This window comes from Ranitomeya variabilis, chromosome 3, assembly GCF_051348905.1.
Source record: "Ranitomeya variabilis isolate aRanVar5 chromosome 3, aRanVar5.hap1, whole genome shotgun sequence".
Taxonomy (NCBI): Eukaryota; Metazoa; Chordata; class Amphibia; order Anura; family Dendrobatidae; genus Ranitomeya; species Ranitomeya variabilis.
The window spans coordinates 115,924,046-115,941,276 of NC_135234.1; the positions used below are offsets into that span (position 1 = coordinate 115,924,046).

Here is a 17,231-nt window from a genome sequence, read left to right on the forward strand (position 1 = left end):
GTAACCCCTTCTCATGTACAGCTCCATGGAATCAATGGTGCTATATAAATAATAACTGGATAAGAAAATGAGTTTTCATATAATAGTCTATAAGTAGATTGAAAAATACTTTTTGTCACTTAGTGATCTAATCTGCTCAATTTATTCATTTACAGACTGTATAGAATTAGGCTGGAGTCACACATGGCGTAAGACAATACGCCACGTATTATACGTCCGTACTACGGCCGTAATACGGAGAAATGTTCCCAAAATATTGATCCGTAGGCAGGGTGTGTCAGCGTATTTTGCGCATGGCATCCTCCGTATGTAATCCGTATGGCATCCGTACTGCGAGATTTTCGCGCAGGCTTGCAAAACCGACATCTAATGGATTTATGTGCTCAAATGTTAGGGAAAACATATATACAGTGTATATATATATATATATATATATATATATATATATATATATATATATATATATATATATATATATATATATATATATATATATCATTGAGACACATATATATATTCTGTATTTAGATTTCATTCAGCGCGATATCTGTGAACAGCCGGTAATTCAATTGCCGGCTTTTCATTTCTCCTGCACAAACCCGACAGGATATGAGACATGGTTTACATACAGTAAACCATCTCATATCCCCTTTTTTTTTGCATATTCCACACTACTAACGTTAGTAGTGTGTATGTGCAAAATTTCAGCGCTGTAGCTGCTGAAATAAAGGGTTAAATGGCGGAAAAAAATTGGCGTGGGCTCCCGCGCAATTTTCTCCGCCAGAGCGGTAAAGCCAGTGACTGAGGGCAGATATTAATAGCCAGGAGAGGGTCCATGGTTATTGGCCCCCCCCCCGTGGCTAAAAACATCTGCCCCCAGCCACCCCAGAAAAGGCACATCTGGAAGATGCGCCTATTCTGGCACTTGGCCACTCTCTTCCCACTCCCTGTAGCGGTGGGATATGGGGTAATGAAGGGTTAATGCCACCTTGCTATTGTAAGGTGACATTAAGCCAGATTAATAATGGAGAGGCGTCAATTATGACACCTATCCATTATTAATCCAATTGTTGGAAAGTGTTAAAAAACACACACACACATGATTAAAAAGGATTTTAATGAAATAAACACAGCGGTTGTTGTAATAATTTATTGTTCTCGCAATCCATTTCCAGGCCCTCGCTTGGCAAAATAATAAACACACAAGATACATACCTTCTGATGTCAGATCACGTCCCACGAAGTAATCCATCTGAAGGGGTTAACTAATATTACAGGCAGAGCTGCGATAAACCACTCGCTCGTGCCTGTAATCCCCGGGTGCTGAAAGGAAAGCAGTGATCTGTACTTACATTGAGTCGCGGTGAGGCGCCCTCTGGTGGATGTTCTCATGAACTGCAGCCTGGGAACTTTTTCCCACGCTCCAGGTCATATGAGGACATCCACCAGGGGGCGCATCACCGCGACTGAAGGAAATGTAGGGCAATGACCTACATTTCATTCATTCGCCGGGGATTACAGGCACGGAGCACAGCTGCATTTAGCAGGGCTCCTGCCTGTAATATTAGTTAACCCCTTCAGATGGATTACTTCGTGGGACGAGACGGTTCACCAGAAGGTATGTATCTTGTGCGTTTATTATTTTTCCAAGCGAGGGTGTTCCTGATGGATTGCGAGAACAATAAATTATTACAACAACCGCTGTGTTTATTTCATTAAACTACTTTTAAATCATGTGTGTGTGTGTTTTTTAACCCTTTCATACAATTGGATTAATAATGGATAGGTGTCATAATTGACGCCTCTCCATTATTAATCTGGCTTAATGTCACCTTACAATAGCAAGGTGGCATTAACCCTTCATTACCCCATATCCCACCGCTACAGGGAGTGGGAAGAGAGTGGCCAAGTGCCAGAATAGGCGCATCTTCCAGATGTGCCTTTTCTGGGGTGGCTGGGGGCAGATGTTTTTAGCCACGGGGGGGCCAATAACCATGGACCCTCTCCTGGCTATTAATATCTGCCCTCAGTCACTGGCTTTACCATTCTGGCGGAGAAAATTGCGCGGGAGCCCACGCCAATTTTTTCCGCCATTTAACCCTTTATTTCAGCAGCTACAGCGCTGAAATTTTGCACATACACACTACTAACATTAGTAGTGTAGAATATGCAAAAAAAAGGGGATATGAGATGGTTTACTGTATGTAACCATGTCTCATATCCTGTCGGGTTTGTGAAGGAGAAATGAAAAGCCGGCAATTGAATTACCGACTTTTCACTAACACCACTGCGTATTTCTCGCAAGTCACACTGCTGGTCCGTGTGGAATCCGTATTTTTCTCGCCCCCATAGACTTTCATTGGCGTATTATTTGCGCAATACGCTGACAAACGCAGCATGCTGCGATTTTGTACGGCCGTAGAACACCGTATAATACTGAACCGTAATATACGGCTAATAGGAGCAGCCCCATTGAGAAGCATTGTGCCGTATGTAATGCGAGTTTTACGTACGTAGTTTTTGCGCTCTTACGTACGTAAAACACGCATGTGTGACCCCAGCCTTATACAATGGAGATCAATTTCTTGTTTTGCACTTTCTTATGTTGTGATAAATATTGAATATGAAACATTATAAAGAATTAAGCCGTTTAGACTAATAAGATCTGATGCCACTTCTTGTGAAAAACATATTCAGAAAGGAAAGTGTGCAGGCACCAATCCACACTCATGCCAGAATGCCAGCACAGACGATACATCTTTTGCCCACTTTGTACATCTGTTTCTATTTTCCTGTCTTGCAACAGTAAAGAAATAGTTGAGTCTTCTATCTCGTCAAGGATTTTTTTTACTACTTACAAAATCATTCTTAAAAACCGCACAAATAAAATCACATCAATAACAAAGTCATCCAGCCAGCTCTGAGTTTCGCCCTAATGGCTTCTTCTGGGCCTGTGCCGCCACTGTGGGTGTGATTGATAGAGGTATTGTTCTACTTTGGGCATGAGTCATATAAGTCTGTAGAATGCACACATTCTTTTCCATATATATTGACTAATTTAATTAGCAATTTAATTTATTTGATATAATTTTTAGACATTATTTAAAAAAAAAAAAAGCCAAACCCCATCACCAATCCCCCATTTTTAAACTAGAGGAGAATGGTGAAGCATATAAGGCAGGCACTTGGCAATCCTGGGTATGGCACCTTAATTCCACCTCCAGCATCCATATCTGTGTATAAAAAAGTCACTTAAGTATAAGGCGTCATCTCTGGCCGAATCTTGCAGTAGACTGACTTTAAATCAACTGCATTTCTATAGTTGGGCTTTACGACAAGAAGACATTACTTTTCCTGCTGTTTTCTAACTTTTTGAACCAAATGTCATTGTTTATTTAAAGAAAGCAAAGGAACGAGGAGCTGTCGTTGTTAAAGAGCCTTGGATTGAAGAGGATGATGGTGGCCGAGTTAAATATGCCGTGATACAGACGGTACGTTGTGACTCTCTCTAGGGCTGATTGAATTATCAGCCTCTTTTCTGACACCAGATATTACTGAGATCTGCTGGTTGTTTCCCTTTTTCCCCAGGCTCTGCTTTGTCCAGTGATTAAACTCTATGGCTTTGATCACTGACTTCTCTCTGATGAGCCTGTTTTCCCTTCTGACAGTGGCTGGGAGGGGGAACTTCATTTCACTTCCTAGGCTATTCGCCTGGAGCAAATTCTTTCTAGGAGTAATGATAGAACTGGTAGCTGTTGAATACACATGCTACTATTTCACTTTTTTCTCTTGCAGTATGGAGATACTACACATACCCTGGTTGAATACCTGGGGCCATATCAAGGTGTCTTCCTCCCTGGTTTTAGAAAGCCTCTTTACAGTGATCCACTGTTACCTTCATTGTGAGTGAGACTGGAAACCTGTATAATATTACTAAAACAACACAAAAAGATTCATACAAAACCATTACAAGGCTTTCTCTGCACACACACAATACATGGATAATCACGGAATTATTAGGTTTGTTGCTTATGTCGTGGTCATTTGTTATATGTTCAATAGAAAATACGATCAATTTAAAAAAAACAAAAAAACAACTATACTGTAATCCTGGCATACCCAGCACGGAAGCCCTTGTGGTTCCCACCTGTTTCTTTCCCGGCAATAAAGCTATATTGTACGAGCCAATAAGTCACTGTATGTTGTGAGAACAGTACCTGGATGAAGGGCCACTTGGATTTATTTAATATCTTTGTTAAAAATATTCAAGGGAAGTTAACAAAGACCAAGGGGAACCACAAGAACCTCCGTGCTGGTGCTGCATGAGATTAAATGGGTTAATATTGATATTTTTTTTATTTTGCCATTTTTATATAACCGCATTTTCCAAGAGCTATAAATCCCATAATATTTGAATAACGTTTACAAAAAAGGGCTTTGTCAATTATTTATTGTGCATTAACTAGTTAAACAAATTTAATACAAATACATTGTTGGTCTGCTGATGGTCAAATCAAATAAAAAGCGTCCATTGATTGTATTAAAGGGAATCTGTCACCAGGATTTTACTACCCCATCCAAGAGCAGCGTAATATAGGGTCAGAAACCCTGATTCCAGCAATCTGTAACTAACTGGGCTGCTTGCTACCATTTTGATAAAATCCCTGATTTATCTATTGCGGATCTACCAGTTTTCTGAATGCTAAACTCTCTGTAACCCAACCCACATAACTGATTAACAGCTTTCTGTGTACACTGTTCATAGGCAGAAAGCTGCAAATCAGTGGTGGGGGTGGGGTTATACAGAGCCCATGAATGTGGTATACTAGTCCTCTAGTGATAATCTCCTGCTGATAAAACAATGATTTTATAAAAATGATATTAAGCTGCCCAGTAAGTGAAACATCGCTGGAATCAGGGTCTCTGTCTCTAAATTTTGCTACTTTCAGATTATATGGCAAAATCCTGGAGACTGATTTGCTTTAATAGCATAGATATTACCTGTTCCATTAAAGCTGTCATTTATCATACTGCAACACAAGTTAATTGTGTATTCTTGTATGAGTTCAACTACATCAAAAAACAATACTGACATAACAAAGTGAATATTTTCATACTTTTCATGCATTATCAGAAACATTGTGTACGACATTAATGAATGTTTCTTCTTCTTACAGACCATCAGCGTGCCTGAACTTCATTGATCACATTGTAGGAAACCAGCCTGATAATGCAATGGAGCCCATTGTGAACTGGTAATAAAAAATATAGCCGAACTACAAAGGTCTCTCCCCATTGCCATCCACTAATTCTACAGCATAAAGGCATTATTTATATAGTGTAACTTTAAAGGGGCTGTAACGGATTAGAGAAGCCTGCCTGTTTGCTTCCAAAATCAATGCCACATGCTAAGAGCTCGCTCACGTGAGCGTATAATATGGCCGAGTGCTATCCAATGTTTTATCACTCGGCCCAATGTGATACTATGGAGCAGTGCAGACCAACATTTTTTTTTCTCATGCCGATAGGTGGCTGAATTTGGATCACACACACCCATACAAGTCTAAGGCCAGCGTCACACCTAACGTATCAAAATACGGTCCGTTTTTTAATACGAAAATACGCAGAAAAGTTCCTGAACAGTATTCAATGCGAGGATGTGATTTTTTTTTCTCCAAAAATTATCCGTGTGTCATCCGTACGGCGACATTTTCTCGGCGGCTTGCAAAATGGACATAGAATGGATGAATGGATCCATGGGCTCAAATATTCGTGAAAACATATATATACAGTCTATGTATATGTCAGTGAGACACATATATATATATATATATATATATATATATATATATATATATATATATATATACTGTATATTTATATTTCATACAGAGCTAGATAGCAGAAAAGCCTGTAATTCAATTGCCGGCTTTTGCTATCTCCTTATCAAACCCTACAGGATATGAGACATGGTTTACATACAGTAAACCTTTTCATATCCGTTATATTTTTGCATATTCCTTGCTAATAATGTTAGTAGTTTGTGTGTGTGTGTAAAATTTGGGAGCTCTAGGTGTTAAAATAAAGGGTTAAATCACAGAAAAAACTGGCGTGGGCTCCCGTGCAATTTTCTCCACCAGAGTGGGAAAGCCAGTGACTGAGGGCAGATATTAATAGCCTAGAGAGGGACCATGGTTATTGCCCCCCCCACCCCAGAAAAGGCACATCTGTAAGATGCACCTATTCTTGTTCTTAGCCACTCTCTTTTCCCACTCCTGAGTAGTGGTGGGATATGGGGTAATAAGGGGTTAATGTCACCTTGCTAATGTAATGTGACATTAAGCCTGGTTAATAATGGAGAGATGTCAATAAGACACCTATCCACTATTAATCCAATAGTAATAAAGGGTTAAAAAACACACACATTATGAATAAAATATTTTAATGAAATAAATACACATGGGGTTTTAATATCTTTATTGTACTCTCAATCCAACTGACGACCCTCGATCTTCTGGAAAAAAAGGAAAAATAAAAAACAACAATATCCCATACCTGTCCGCCATACAGTCATGTCCCACGATGTAAATCCATCTGAAGGGGTTAAATAATTTTACAACCAGGAGCTGTGCTAATGCAACCACCCCGTCTGTAAAAACTGGGGAATGAATGGAATGCAGCATGGTTGACTTGCGGTGCTGCACCCCCTGGTGGCATAAACTCATATGAACTCTAGCGTGGAAATTTTTCTGAATATTTTCTCACGCTAGAGTTCATATGATAATTTTGTGAATACTATTTATTGATAATTTTATTAATAATTGACAATTTTATTAATTATTATTATTGGTAATTGTATTAATACTAATTTATCAGAATTGTATAATGAGCAGAATTAAGCATGCTGAAATCCCCCTATATATCATTTGAACCCGAGCACAGCCCCTTCTGTATATCGTATGAACCCCCCAACAGCCCCTTATATGCGGCATGAGCCCCACACAGCCTCCTCCATATGCGGCATGAGCCACACACAGCCTCCCTATATACACTGCATGAGCCCTGCACAGCCTCCCTATATACACTGCATGAGCCCAACACAGCCTCCCTATATACACTGCATGAGCCCAACACAGCCTCCCTATATACACTGCATGAGCCCAACACAGCCTTCCCCATATGCGGCATGAGCGCCACACAGCCTCCCCCATATGCGCCTGAGCCAAATACAGCCTCACTATATACACTGCATGAGCCCCACACAGCCTCCCTATATACACTGCATGAGCCCAACGCAGCCTCCCTATATATTCTGCATGAGCCCCACATAACCTCCCTATATACACTGCATGAGCCCCACACAGCTTCCCTATATACTGCATGAGCCCCGCACAGCCTCTCTATATACAATCCATGAGCCCCACACAGCCTCCCCCATATACTGCATGAGCCCCACACAGCCTCTCTATATGCACTGCATGTCGCCCCCATAGCCTCTCCATATGCGGCATAAGCCCCACACAGCCTCCCCCATATGCGGCATGAGCCCCACACAGCCTCCCCATATGCGGCATGAGCCCCACACAGCCTCCCTATATACTGCATGAGCCCCGCACAGCCTCCCCATATACTGCATGAGCCCCACAGCCTCCCTATATACATCATGAGCCCCACACAGCCTCCCTATATACACTGCATGAGCCCCACACAGCCTCCCTCTATATTCGGCATGAGCCCCACAGTCTCCCCATATACTGCATGAGCCCCACAGCCTCCCCATATGTGGCATACGCCTCACACAGCCTCCCTTTATACACTGCATGAGTGCCACACAGCCTCCCTATATACTGCATGAGCCCCACACAGCCTCCCTATATACTGCATGAGCCCCACACAGCCTCCCTATATACTGCATGAGCCAAACACAGCCTCCCTATATATGGAGCACCCCCACATAAGGGCAATGGGGTACTCGGTACCTTCGGTTCTCAGTGGGGATGTCACGGTGGCCTGACCCGGTCCGTGGCCCTTTGAGGGACGTCAAATAAAGAGAAAGTTTGCTTAGTGTTCGTGACGCCACCTCTGGTATTCGGTCAGGGTGACCGACGCTGCTTAGGGGTCCGCTGGGGTGATGTGATGGCAGTTAGATGGTATACCTTCCCACAGGTGAAGTGTATCCCCAGGGCTTCCCAGAGTGCAGGTGATGGATGGCGGATGATGTAAGGCGCAGTGAATAACGAGGACACAAGGTTGCAGTCTCTTTACCTTTACTGAAGACTTCAGCATCCACAGTCCAGGGTACAGATCACAGGGCAGGCAGGGTCCGGCCGGTCCGAAGGCAAATCCAGAGTCCCCTTATCCAGGTGGAAATCAGTAGCCTTCCTCTAGCGCCTGTGTGTGTTGTAGTACCTCCCTGCTGAGCTTCTCAGTAAGGTCCTCACAACTGTTGTAGATGTTCTAGATGAGGGACCTCTCTGTCTGTAGCTCTGTGATGTTCCTCCTTCCCCTCTGTCTGCCTGACAGGGTGCTGCCTGGGTGAAGCCCGGTCGGCTTCCGCCTCGATGTTACCTGGGCGAAGCCCAACCAGCTTCTGTCTATCTCTCTATCTAGCCCACCAGTTTTACCTAATTGTGATGAGTGCCCTAGTGAATAGGAGCAAGGCTCCCCCTGGTGGTCTGGAGTGTGAAGTGTGGTGTATGTAATATCACTCCCCCTGGTGGAAGAATAATATTACTGCAACGACCAGGACTCTGGGGCGCTGCACACACACACACATACACACACACACACACACACACACACACACACCCTCTCCTTCCCCGTTAAATCCAGTACTCCCGGACTGGGAAAAGAAAACAATACATTAGCAAATCACATGCAAAAATTTTAAAATGCTATAAAACAAGTTAATATAACAATGCTTCCCTTTACGGGAGGTGAGAACACTTGAACGTTGCAAACAAGAACATATTTACATGACTGATAAAGACAATACAGATGCATTAACTATAAAATTACTTTTACCCGTACAGGTATACTATCTAATAAGTGCAAGTAGAAAACGGTTGTTAACTAACTATGAAACACAATTATAAGTGCAGATTGCCTTGTGCAGGCATGTACTACGGAGGACAGAGAATGAACTTCAATCCAATATTGCAGCCAGTATGCAGCCAGCGGGTAAGGAAAGGGTGAATCAAACACCCAAAAACCCCACCCCTATGGCTGAAAATTGTTCCCTCCAAATTCAGATAACAGAGTCCCTTTAAGTGCAAATACTCTCTAAGGGTGTATTATCAAACCTCAAAGTGCAAATTAATGTTTTTCCTTATTCTTACTCTTTCTACACATGCAGGACTATCTATCAACCCCTAAGGGCTCACTGCATTTTTCTTCAAGTTATTTAACCCAAAACCTCAATTTTATTTAAAGTACATCATCTAACATTTCCCATTCTTGGCTACATACTATTGACTATGTAAACATTATTACCATCTAACTACTCAAGACAACCTTGTTTCTCTTAGGCGAAGTGCAACAAACTAACATTCCCTTTAAGAGGAAACCCAAGTCTTTTTCTGAGGTAGTGCACAATAATCACATCATTAGTTTCCAAGTTTGTTTAAAGCGATATGACGTGATGCGATATGAGGGACCCGTTACGAACCCCCGAACGTTGGTCTTGGGTGGGCTACAAGATTTGTAATCCTGACCCAGAATTCTGCCGCACCAACGGGTTTTTCTTCAGGTCTGAAAGGAAAAGTTATTTTTACAGCATAATTAACAGCAGTTTCTGTTAAGAGGCAGTCTCTGTAAAAGCCTCCTATGTAAAAACCAGTAGGGAGCACCTTAAAGAAGGTGCAAACTATTTACAGGCAGTTTGTGATCATGCAACAGTCCATGATTCTGCAGTTCTTTAATAGAAATAGGAAAACTTGCGCAAAAACATAGGATCCCTTTAAACAGGGGATCCCTTTAAGAGTTAACCCTGGACAGGTTTAAACAAAAGAAACAGTTAAAGGCAAAGAAGAAACAGTTAACTATGTACATTCTTGTTGGTGTTTTCGAAGTTTATTTGAATAACTGCAAGGGCTTTACCTGGCACACAACCCTTCTTGGCCTGGGAAGGGCAGAATCCAGGGCCACACCCGGTGACAGATAAACCCCATTGGTCTGTCTTTCGTGGATTGTCATATCATGCACAGTGATGGAGGTCTGCGTAGCTTGAGTATGGGCATTTGCTGCAGCAGAGGTAGCGGCTGCTGCAAGTTCAGTCTCTGGAACGGAGTCAGCAGCTGTGGCAGGAGCCGTTGCGGGAGCGGGGTCAGTCACTGGGGCAGGGTTGTTCCTCATATCTGTCTCAGATGTGGTCCCTCCGGTGCTGGTCTGCTCTGTCTCCGCTAGGGTCTGGAACGCTGGTTGCAGGGCCTTGTGCTGCGGCGTTGTCATCACTGTTTGCAGCATCTCGCTTTCTGGCAGGGCCTTGCTTCCTGGCTTCAGAGCGCTGGAACTTCTTTCTTGCTCCGGACCAGACGAGGCTGCCGACAGACGTCTGGTGAGGCTCCCGATGAAGGTCTTCTTCCACCCGGCCTCAGTGCCCAGCTGCGTCCGCAGGAGTTGGTCGCTAAACTCTTTCACCTCCGCTTTCAGGAACTCCAGGACCTCTGGTGACGTCTCACTGCGGCTTCCATCCCGGTAGCTGGGGGAGTCCTCGGCTTCTACCCCCCGCTCCGGTTCCGGGCGGCTGGCCATGGCGTCCTCCACGTGGCTGGCTCCTTCCTCGTCCTTTTCCCGCTCTCTCCTCCTGGGGCAGTTTCGTTTTCTTTGTCTCCGCCCACCATTGAGGATCAGGAGGCGGATCTCGGCTGCTGACGGACACATCCTCAAGGTACAGAGATATTTAGACTGGGCGGCAATTGTTTTTCGCGCTTCTCAGTTCGTTCACGCCCACAACTCCATGCCCTTCTTCTTTTCCTGCGCTCGTCGTGGCGCTCTTATGGCGGCGGTTTTGGAGGGAATTTTGGCGGCAAATGGCAAGACACAGTCTTTAAGCAGATACAGTTCAAATACAGTCCTGGCACAGTTCTTAGGCACACATGACCTGATTTTCAGGCTTAAGTAGATCTTGTTTGTGAAGCCAAGATTTGGAGCGCCCCCACGTAAGGGCAATGGGGTACTCGGTACTGGGTCCTTCGGTTCTCAGTGGGGATGTCACGGTGGCCTGACCCGGTCCGTGGCCCTTTGAGGGACGTCCAATAAAGAGAAAGTTTGTTTAGTGTTCGTGACGCCACCTCTGGTATTCGGTCAGGGTGACCGACGCTGCTTAGGAGTCCGCTGGGGTGATGTGATGGCAGCTAAATGGTATACCTTCCCACAGGTGAAGTGTATCCTCAGGGCTTCCCAGAGTGTAGGTGATGGATGGCGGATGATGTAAGGCGCAGTGAATAACGAGGACACAAGGTTGCAGTCTCTTTACCTTTACTGAAGACTTCAGCATCCACAGTCCAGGGTGCGGATCACAGGGCAGGCAGAGTCCGGCCGGTCCGAAGGCAAATCCAGAGTCCCCTTATCCAGGTGGAAATCAGTAGCCTTCCTCTAGCGCCTGTGTGTTGTAGTACCTCCCTGCTGAGCTTCTCGGTAAGGTCCTCACAACTGTTGTAGATGTTCTAGATGTTATGTCTTCCTCTCTGTCCCCCAGATGGCATGGATAGGACAAGCCCGTATGACTGGTGGCCTGAGGCTTTTTACAGGGACCCTAGAGATGCCCCGGCCCCCACAAGTTGCCACCGTGCCTCCTGGGTATATGGTCGGGCAGCCAACGTGGAATTAACTGTCCTGCCAGTCTCTGAAGTAAAGCGTAGAGACTATTACTCCCTCGGTGTTCTGGCTACCGGCTTCTGCACCTCAGAAGGAGGCAGCCTTTTACAGGGCAGAACTCCTTCTGGTTTTATCTCCTTGTGCTATGACTTCGTTTCTCACCCGCTACAATACAATTCTCTTCATGTCCTTTCTTAGGATGCTGCCGCACGTGGGGCAGGCGCAGCTCAGTAGCTTTCTGTCTAGGCCTCTGACAGGATCACACCCGTCAGGGACCTCTCTGTCTGCAGCTCTGTGATGTTCCTCCTTCCCCTCTGTCTGCCTGACAGGGTGCTGCCTGGGTGAAGCCCGGTCGGCTTCCGCCTCGATGTTACCTGGGCGAAGCCCAGCCAGCTTCTGTCTAACTCTCTATCCAGCCCACCAGTTTTACCTAATTGTGAGGAGTGCCCTAGTGAATAGGAGCAAGGCTCCCCCTGGTGGTCTGGAGTGTGAAGTGTGGTGTATGGTTTGTGACACCTGGTAAGATCTCCTTTATTGCCATCAGACGTAATATCACCCCCCCGGTGGAAGAATATTATTACTGCAACGAGCAGGACTCTGGGGCGCTGCATATACACTGCATGAGCCCCAACAAGCCTCCCTATATACACTGCATGAGCCCCACACAGCTTCCTTATATACTGCATGAGTCCCACACAGCCTCCCTATATACTGCATGAGTCCCACACAGCCTCCGTATATACTGCATGAGCCCCACACAGCCTCCCTATATACTGCATGAGTCCCACACAGCCTCCCTATATACTGCATGAGCCCCACACAGCCTCCCTATATACTGCATGAGTCCCACACAGCCTCCCTATATACTGCATGAGCCCCAGCCTCCCTATATACAGCATAAGCCCCACACAGCCTCCTTATACACAGCATAAGCCCCACACAGCCTTCCTATATACACTGCATGAACCCCACACAGCCTACCTATATACACTGCATGTCGCCCCCATAGCCTCCCCATGTGCAGCATGTCACCCCCATAGCCAACTCATGTGCAGTATGATGGCCCCATAGCCTCCCCATGTGTGGCATGTCGCCCCCATTTGCAGCACCATGTGCAACCAGTCGCCCCCATATGCAGCACCACGTCCCCCCCCCCATGCGCAGCACCATGTCACCCTGCATGTCCTGCACCATATTGCCCCATGTCACCCCCCCATGTCCTGCACCATGTCACCCCCAATGTGCAGCACCATGTTGTCACCTCTTATGTGCAGCACCATGTTGTCACCCCATGTGTGCAGCACCATGTCACCCCCATAGCTGCACCATGCCCACCCAAATAGCCCACACACATGAGGAAAAAAAACACCACATACTCACATCGGTCCCGTTCCCTGGCGCTCTGCTTCTCTCCTTGCCTCCGGTGCGCACTCTGCGGAGCACACAGCTGACACGATGAAATGACGTCATCGCGTCAGCTGTTTCACACGCTGATTGGTGGAGGAAGTAGCTGAAGGCCCCTCCTCCACCAAGGAGTCAGCGGTGCCGTGCAGAGCCGCGGCACACATGGAAACAGAGGGCGGGTGAGCGGGCATCGTGCGGCCTGTGGACCTCTGATTTCCAGCCCCACGGCTCTCGGTCCGCGGGCCGCACTTTGCCCAGGTCTGATCTAAGGGATTAAATTGTTGCAACCAGAGTCCTTTTTGATCCTGCCAATTGCTAGAAGGTGTCAGCTAGGTAACAAAGCTGTCCCTGCCGCCTATACAGTGGACTCATCTCCTTAGGGATTAAAATAATGACATATATTTATCATACTGAATAAAATAACTAACACATTTAAAAATTTCTATGTACTTTCAGGTATCAAAAGTGCTTGCTCTTCCACAGATTCTGGTCTGTAGATGACAAACAGATTCACACAGACTACAGTGCCCTGCGTTCAATTGTGGTGACAAATTATGAGGAGACTATCAAAATGCCAATAAATGAACCAGCTCCTGGGAAGAAAGTGTCACAGATACAGGTAACAAATGTTTTACTGATAGCATCATTAGTGGGCTATCAGCTGTTACATCCGTGTGCCGTCCGAGTGACATGTACCGGCGGCTGGGAAATGCAGTTTCTCGCTGATCCCAGGCGCCGGCTGCTGAAGACAGCTCTCATCATTGTCTCCTGGTTGCGCCGAGATCAGTGCGACAATGATTGGATTTGTATTCAGCAGCAGCTGTGTCCCTCCTGTGTAAAATAAAGAATGAAATAAGAGTTGGCTCCCACGCAATTTTCATAACTAGCAGAGGGAAAGCCCACAGCTGGGACAAAGGACAATACCCAATAAGGTTCCTAGGCTATTAATAACAGCTCACAGCTGTTTGCTTAGCCTCTGCTGGTGAATTTACAGGTGAGCCAGGAAAAGAAATGACATATGGTCCCCCTATAAATTCAAACCAGCAAAAGCTAAACAGACAGCTGTGGGTTGATATTAATAGCCTGGGAAGGGGCCAGAGATATTGCCCACCCCCAGGTTACCAAGATATGCCCTCAGCCACCCCAGAAATGGCGCATCCATAGGATGCACCAAATCTGGCAATTAGCCTTGCTATTCCCACTTGCCCTGTGGCGTTGGCAATTGGGTAATAGGATTGGGGTTGAGCCCACGCCATTTTAATGTAATTCTTTATTTTACACAGGACGGACACACAGAAGGGTGCTGAATACAACTCTCTTCATTGTCGCCTTAAATATTGATTAATTAGCAAATACCTACTGACAGATTCTATTGATTACCTTATGTTGCTGCCTTGATCCCGAATACAGGATGTTGAATTGTGCTGTAACTGCTTTGATCTGTACACTGCATCTGGTGTATGTCAGCACAGAATGACTGTTCAACCTAAGTCCCTCCGCTCAGTACACAAAGGTGGTGCCACTCATTTACATGCACCTTTCCACCTGCTTGTTAACCCTCTATCACCTCCCTCGCTCTTCTTTGACTGACAGCTCACAGAGCCAGAGACGGGAGGAAATAGATGAGAGCAAACAGGTGGGAAGATGTATGTAAATGCACTCCCCATAGAGTATAATGCACTCTCCATAGTCCTCCATAGAGTATAATGCACTCCCCATAGTCCTCCTTAGAGTATAATGCACTCCCCATAGTCCTCCATAGAGTTTAATGCATTCCCCATAGTCCTCCAGAGTATAATGCACTCCCCATAGTCCTCCATAGAGTTTAATGCATTCCCCATAGTCCTCCAGAGTATAATGCATTCCCCATAGTCCTCCAGAGTATAATGCACTCCCCATAGTCCTTAGTGTATAATGCACTCCCCATTGTCCTCCATAGTTTAATGCACTCCCCATATCCCGATCCTATCCAGGATGCAGATACAGGTGAATGTGCGATGATGGGCTGGCACCAGGCCCCCCGGCTCACAGGCACCATAGCAGCCGCATGGCCTGCCGCCACTGTCAGTATGTCACTGCTTCAATGGAAATGGATGGCTAGCTGTTTTCCACAACGCCTGTAGCAGGGCTGCATTCTGCAAGAGGCTCTCTCTAATGATGAATATATAGTTCTGGAACCAGGAGAGGTTTGCTTACATCTGCCTGTCCACCCAGCAGTCTCCATTAACACCCTGCATACACCAAATCCTTTATATGCTGTGGATTAATTTATTACAGCTGCAGTATTGCTTGTATATATGTAAATTCACATTGCGTTCTTGTATCCATAAATATCTTAATTTTGGATCTGAATTTCATGGGTACGTGAAAGGTGTGACCACAATATGTAAAACATTTAGTTATAAAGCTCTGGTTGTTACATAATTGAGTAATTTTCACTTTCTTTCAGGAATATGTGGACTACCATGGTGGTGCTGGTGTACAGCACATTGCTCTGAACACTTCCGACATCATCAAAGCAGTGAGTAATTCAGACAATTTCCAGAAAGCAGAAGGCAATGAGGGAAGGAGGGGCGACTCTTCTGCTTTGATCTCCTTGCTGTTTGGCTAAGAGGGTGGTGTGTTTGTAAAGGCAAGTCTGTGCATGAATACCTGCATGTGTTGTGCGACATGAATACTATGTATATTTTACTTCCTTTTTGATATGGAGAATTTAATATTAATTTGTGAGCATGATGACATATGTATAAGTTGTGAAAATGAGCTTACAACATTCGCAATTTCCATAATTCATTAGTACATAAATGACTGTCAATAACCAGTACATGCTAATGCACCCACTATATGTATTAAAGGGGTTTTACAAATTGTTTTCATGGAAATTGAAGAGTCGGAGTCGGAGGTTTGGCTTAGCGACTCCACAGCCCTGAATGTAACAGCTCAGTGTATTTCTCTTTTCCTCCCCGAGCCTCTGGAGTGACAGTCTTTGAGAGGGGACCACCCGTTTAAGATATTGATACAATTCTCATTGATTTCTTATAATTTATTTTTAAAGGTAAAGAATCTGAAATCACGAGGAATGCAATTTCTTTCTGCACCAGACACTTATTATGATGAGCTGAGAAAAAATTTGAAAAGCGCCAAGATCACTGTGAAGGAAGATATTAGTGTGCTACAGGTATATATTTGTAATAAAAAAGCGCTGAGGAAAGAAAAAATGCTAATAAGTCCAAGACAATAATGTAAAAAAATAATCATTATTTAATAAAAAGAATCACGCATTGCAACAAAACGAATGTTGGGGCTTGTGTCATTCCAGCAGCAGAGGGCAATTATGTGTATGTGGTCTACAAGTTGACCTATTATTACTGTTGTTTTTACTTTTGTTACCTATGCCTTACTATGTGCCCTCTCCTGCTGTTAATGACATCAACTTTTTACTTCTGTACTCATGACCATGATTGTTTTTATTCAATAAAGGCTCTTTTTCTACATTTGTAATTGTCTTGGGCTTATTACCATTTTTTCCTTTCTTAAGCTCTTTTATGTTCACGTATTGGTTTATTATTATTATGCTTTTCTTATACAGCACCATCATATTCTGCAGACATTATCATCACCGTCACCTTATTATCACCTATCAGTAGGTCTTTGGATGTGGGAGGAAACCCACGCAAACACGGGGAGAACATACAAACTCCTTGCAGATTATGTCATTAGCGCGAATTGACCCAGCACTGCAAAGCAACAGTGCTAACCACTGAGCCACCGTGCTGCCTATATACACTACACGGTGGGCCATTTATATGGATACACCTAAATAAAATGGGAATGGTTGGTGATATCAACTTCCTGTTTGTGGCACATTAGTATATGGGAGGGGGGAAACTTTTCAAGATGGGTGGTGACCATTTTGAAGTCGGCAATTTTGAATCCAACTTTATTTTTTTCAATGGGAAGACACATCAAACTTATTGTGAATTTCACAAGGAAATCAATGGTAACATAGT

The 17,231-nt window shown here is 44.6% G+C and overlaps 1 protein-coding gene across 1 annotated transcript in view; it reads left to right on the plus strand.

Moving 5' to 3' along the window:
• LOC143815414 (4-hydroxyphenylpyruvate dioxygenase) overlaps positions 1-17,231 on the plus strand; it is a 72,346-nt gene that overhangs the window by 43,494 nt on the left and 11,621 nt on the right. Inside the window, exons 7-12 of the mRNA XM_077294567.1 lie at positions 3,402-3,491; positions 3,796-3,902; positions 5,178-5,255; positions 13,678-13,840; positions 15,671-15,742; positions 16,277-16,399. Coding sequence (XP_077150682.1) covers positions 3,402-3,491; positions 3,796-3,902; positions 5,178-5,255; positions 13,678-13,840; positions 15,671-15,742; positions 16,277-16,399 — 633 coding nt within the window. The remainder of the gene's footprint in view (positions 1-3,401; positions 3,492-3,795; positions 3,903-5,177; positions 5,256-13,677; positions 13,841-15,670; positions 15,743-16,276; positions 16,400-17,231) is intronic.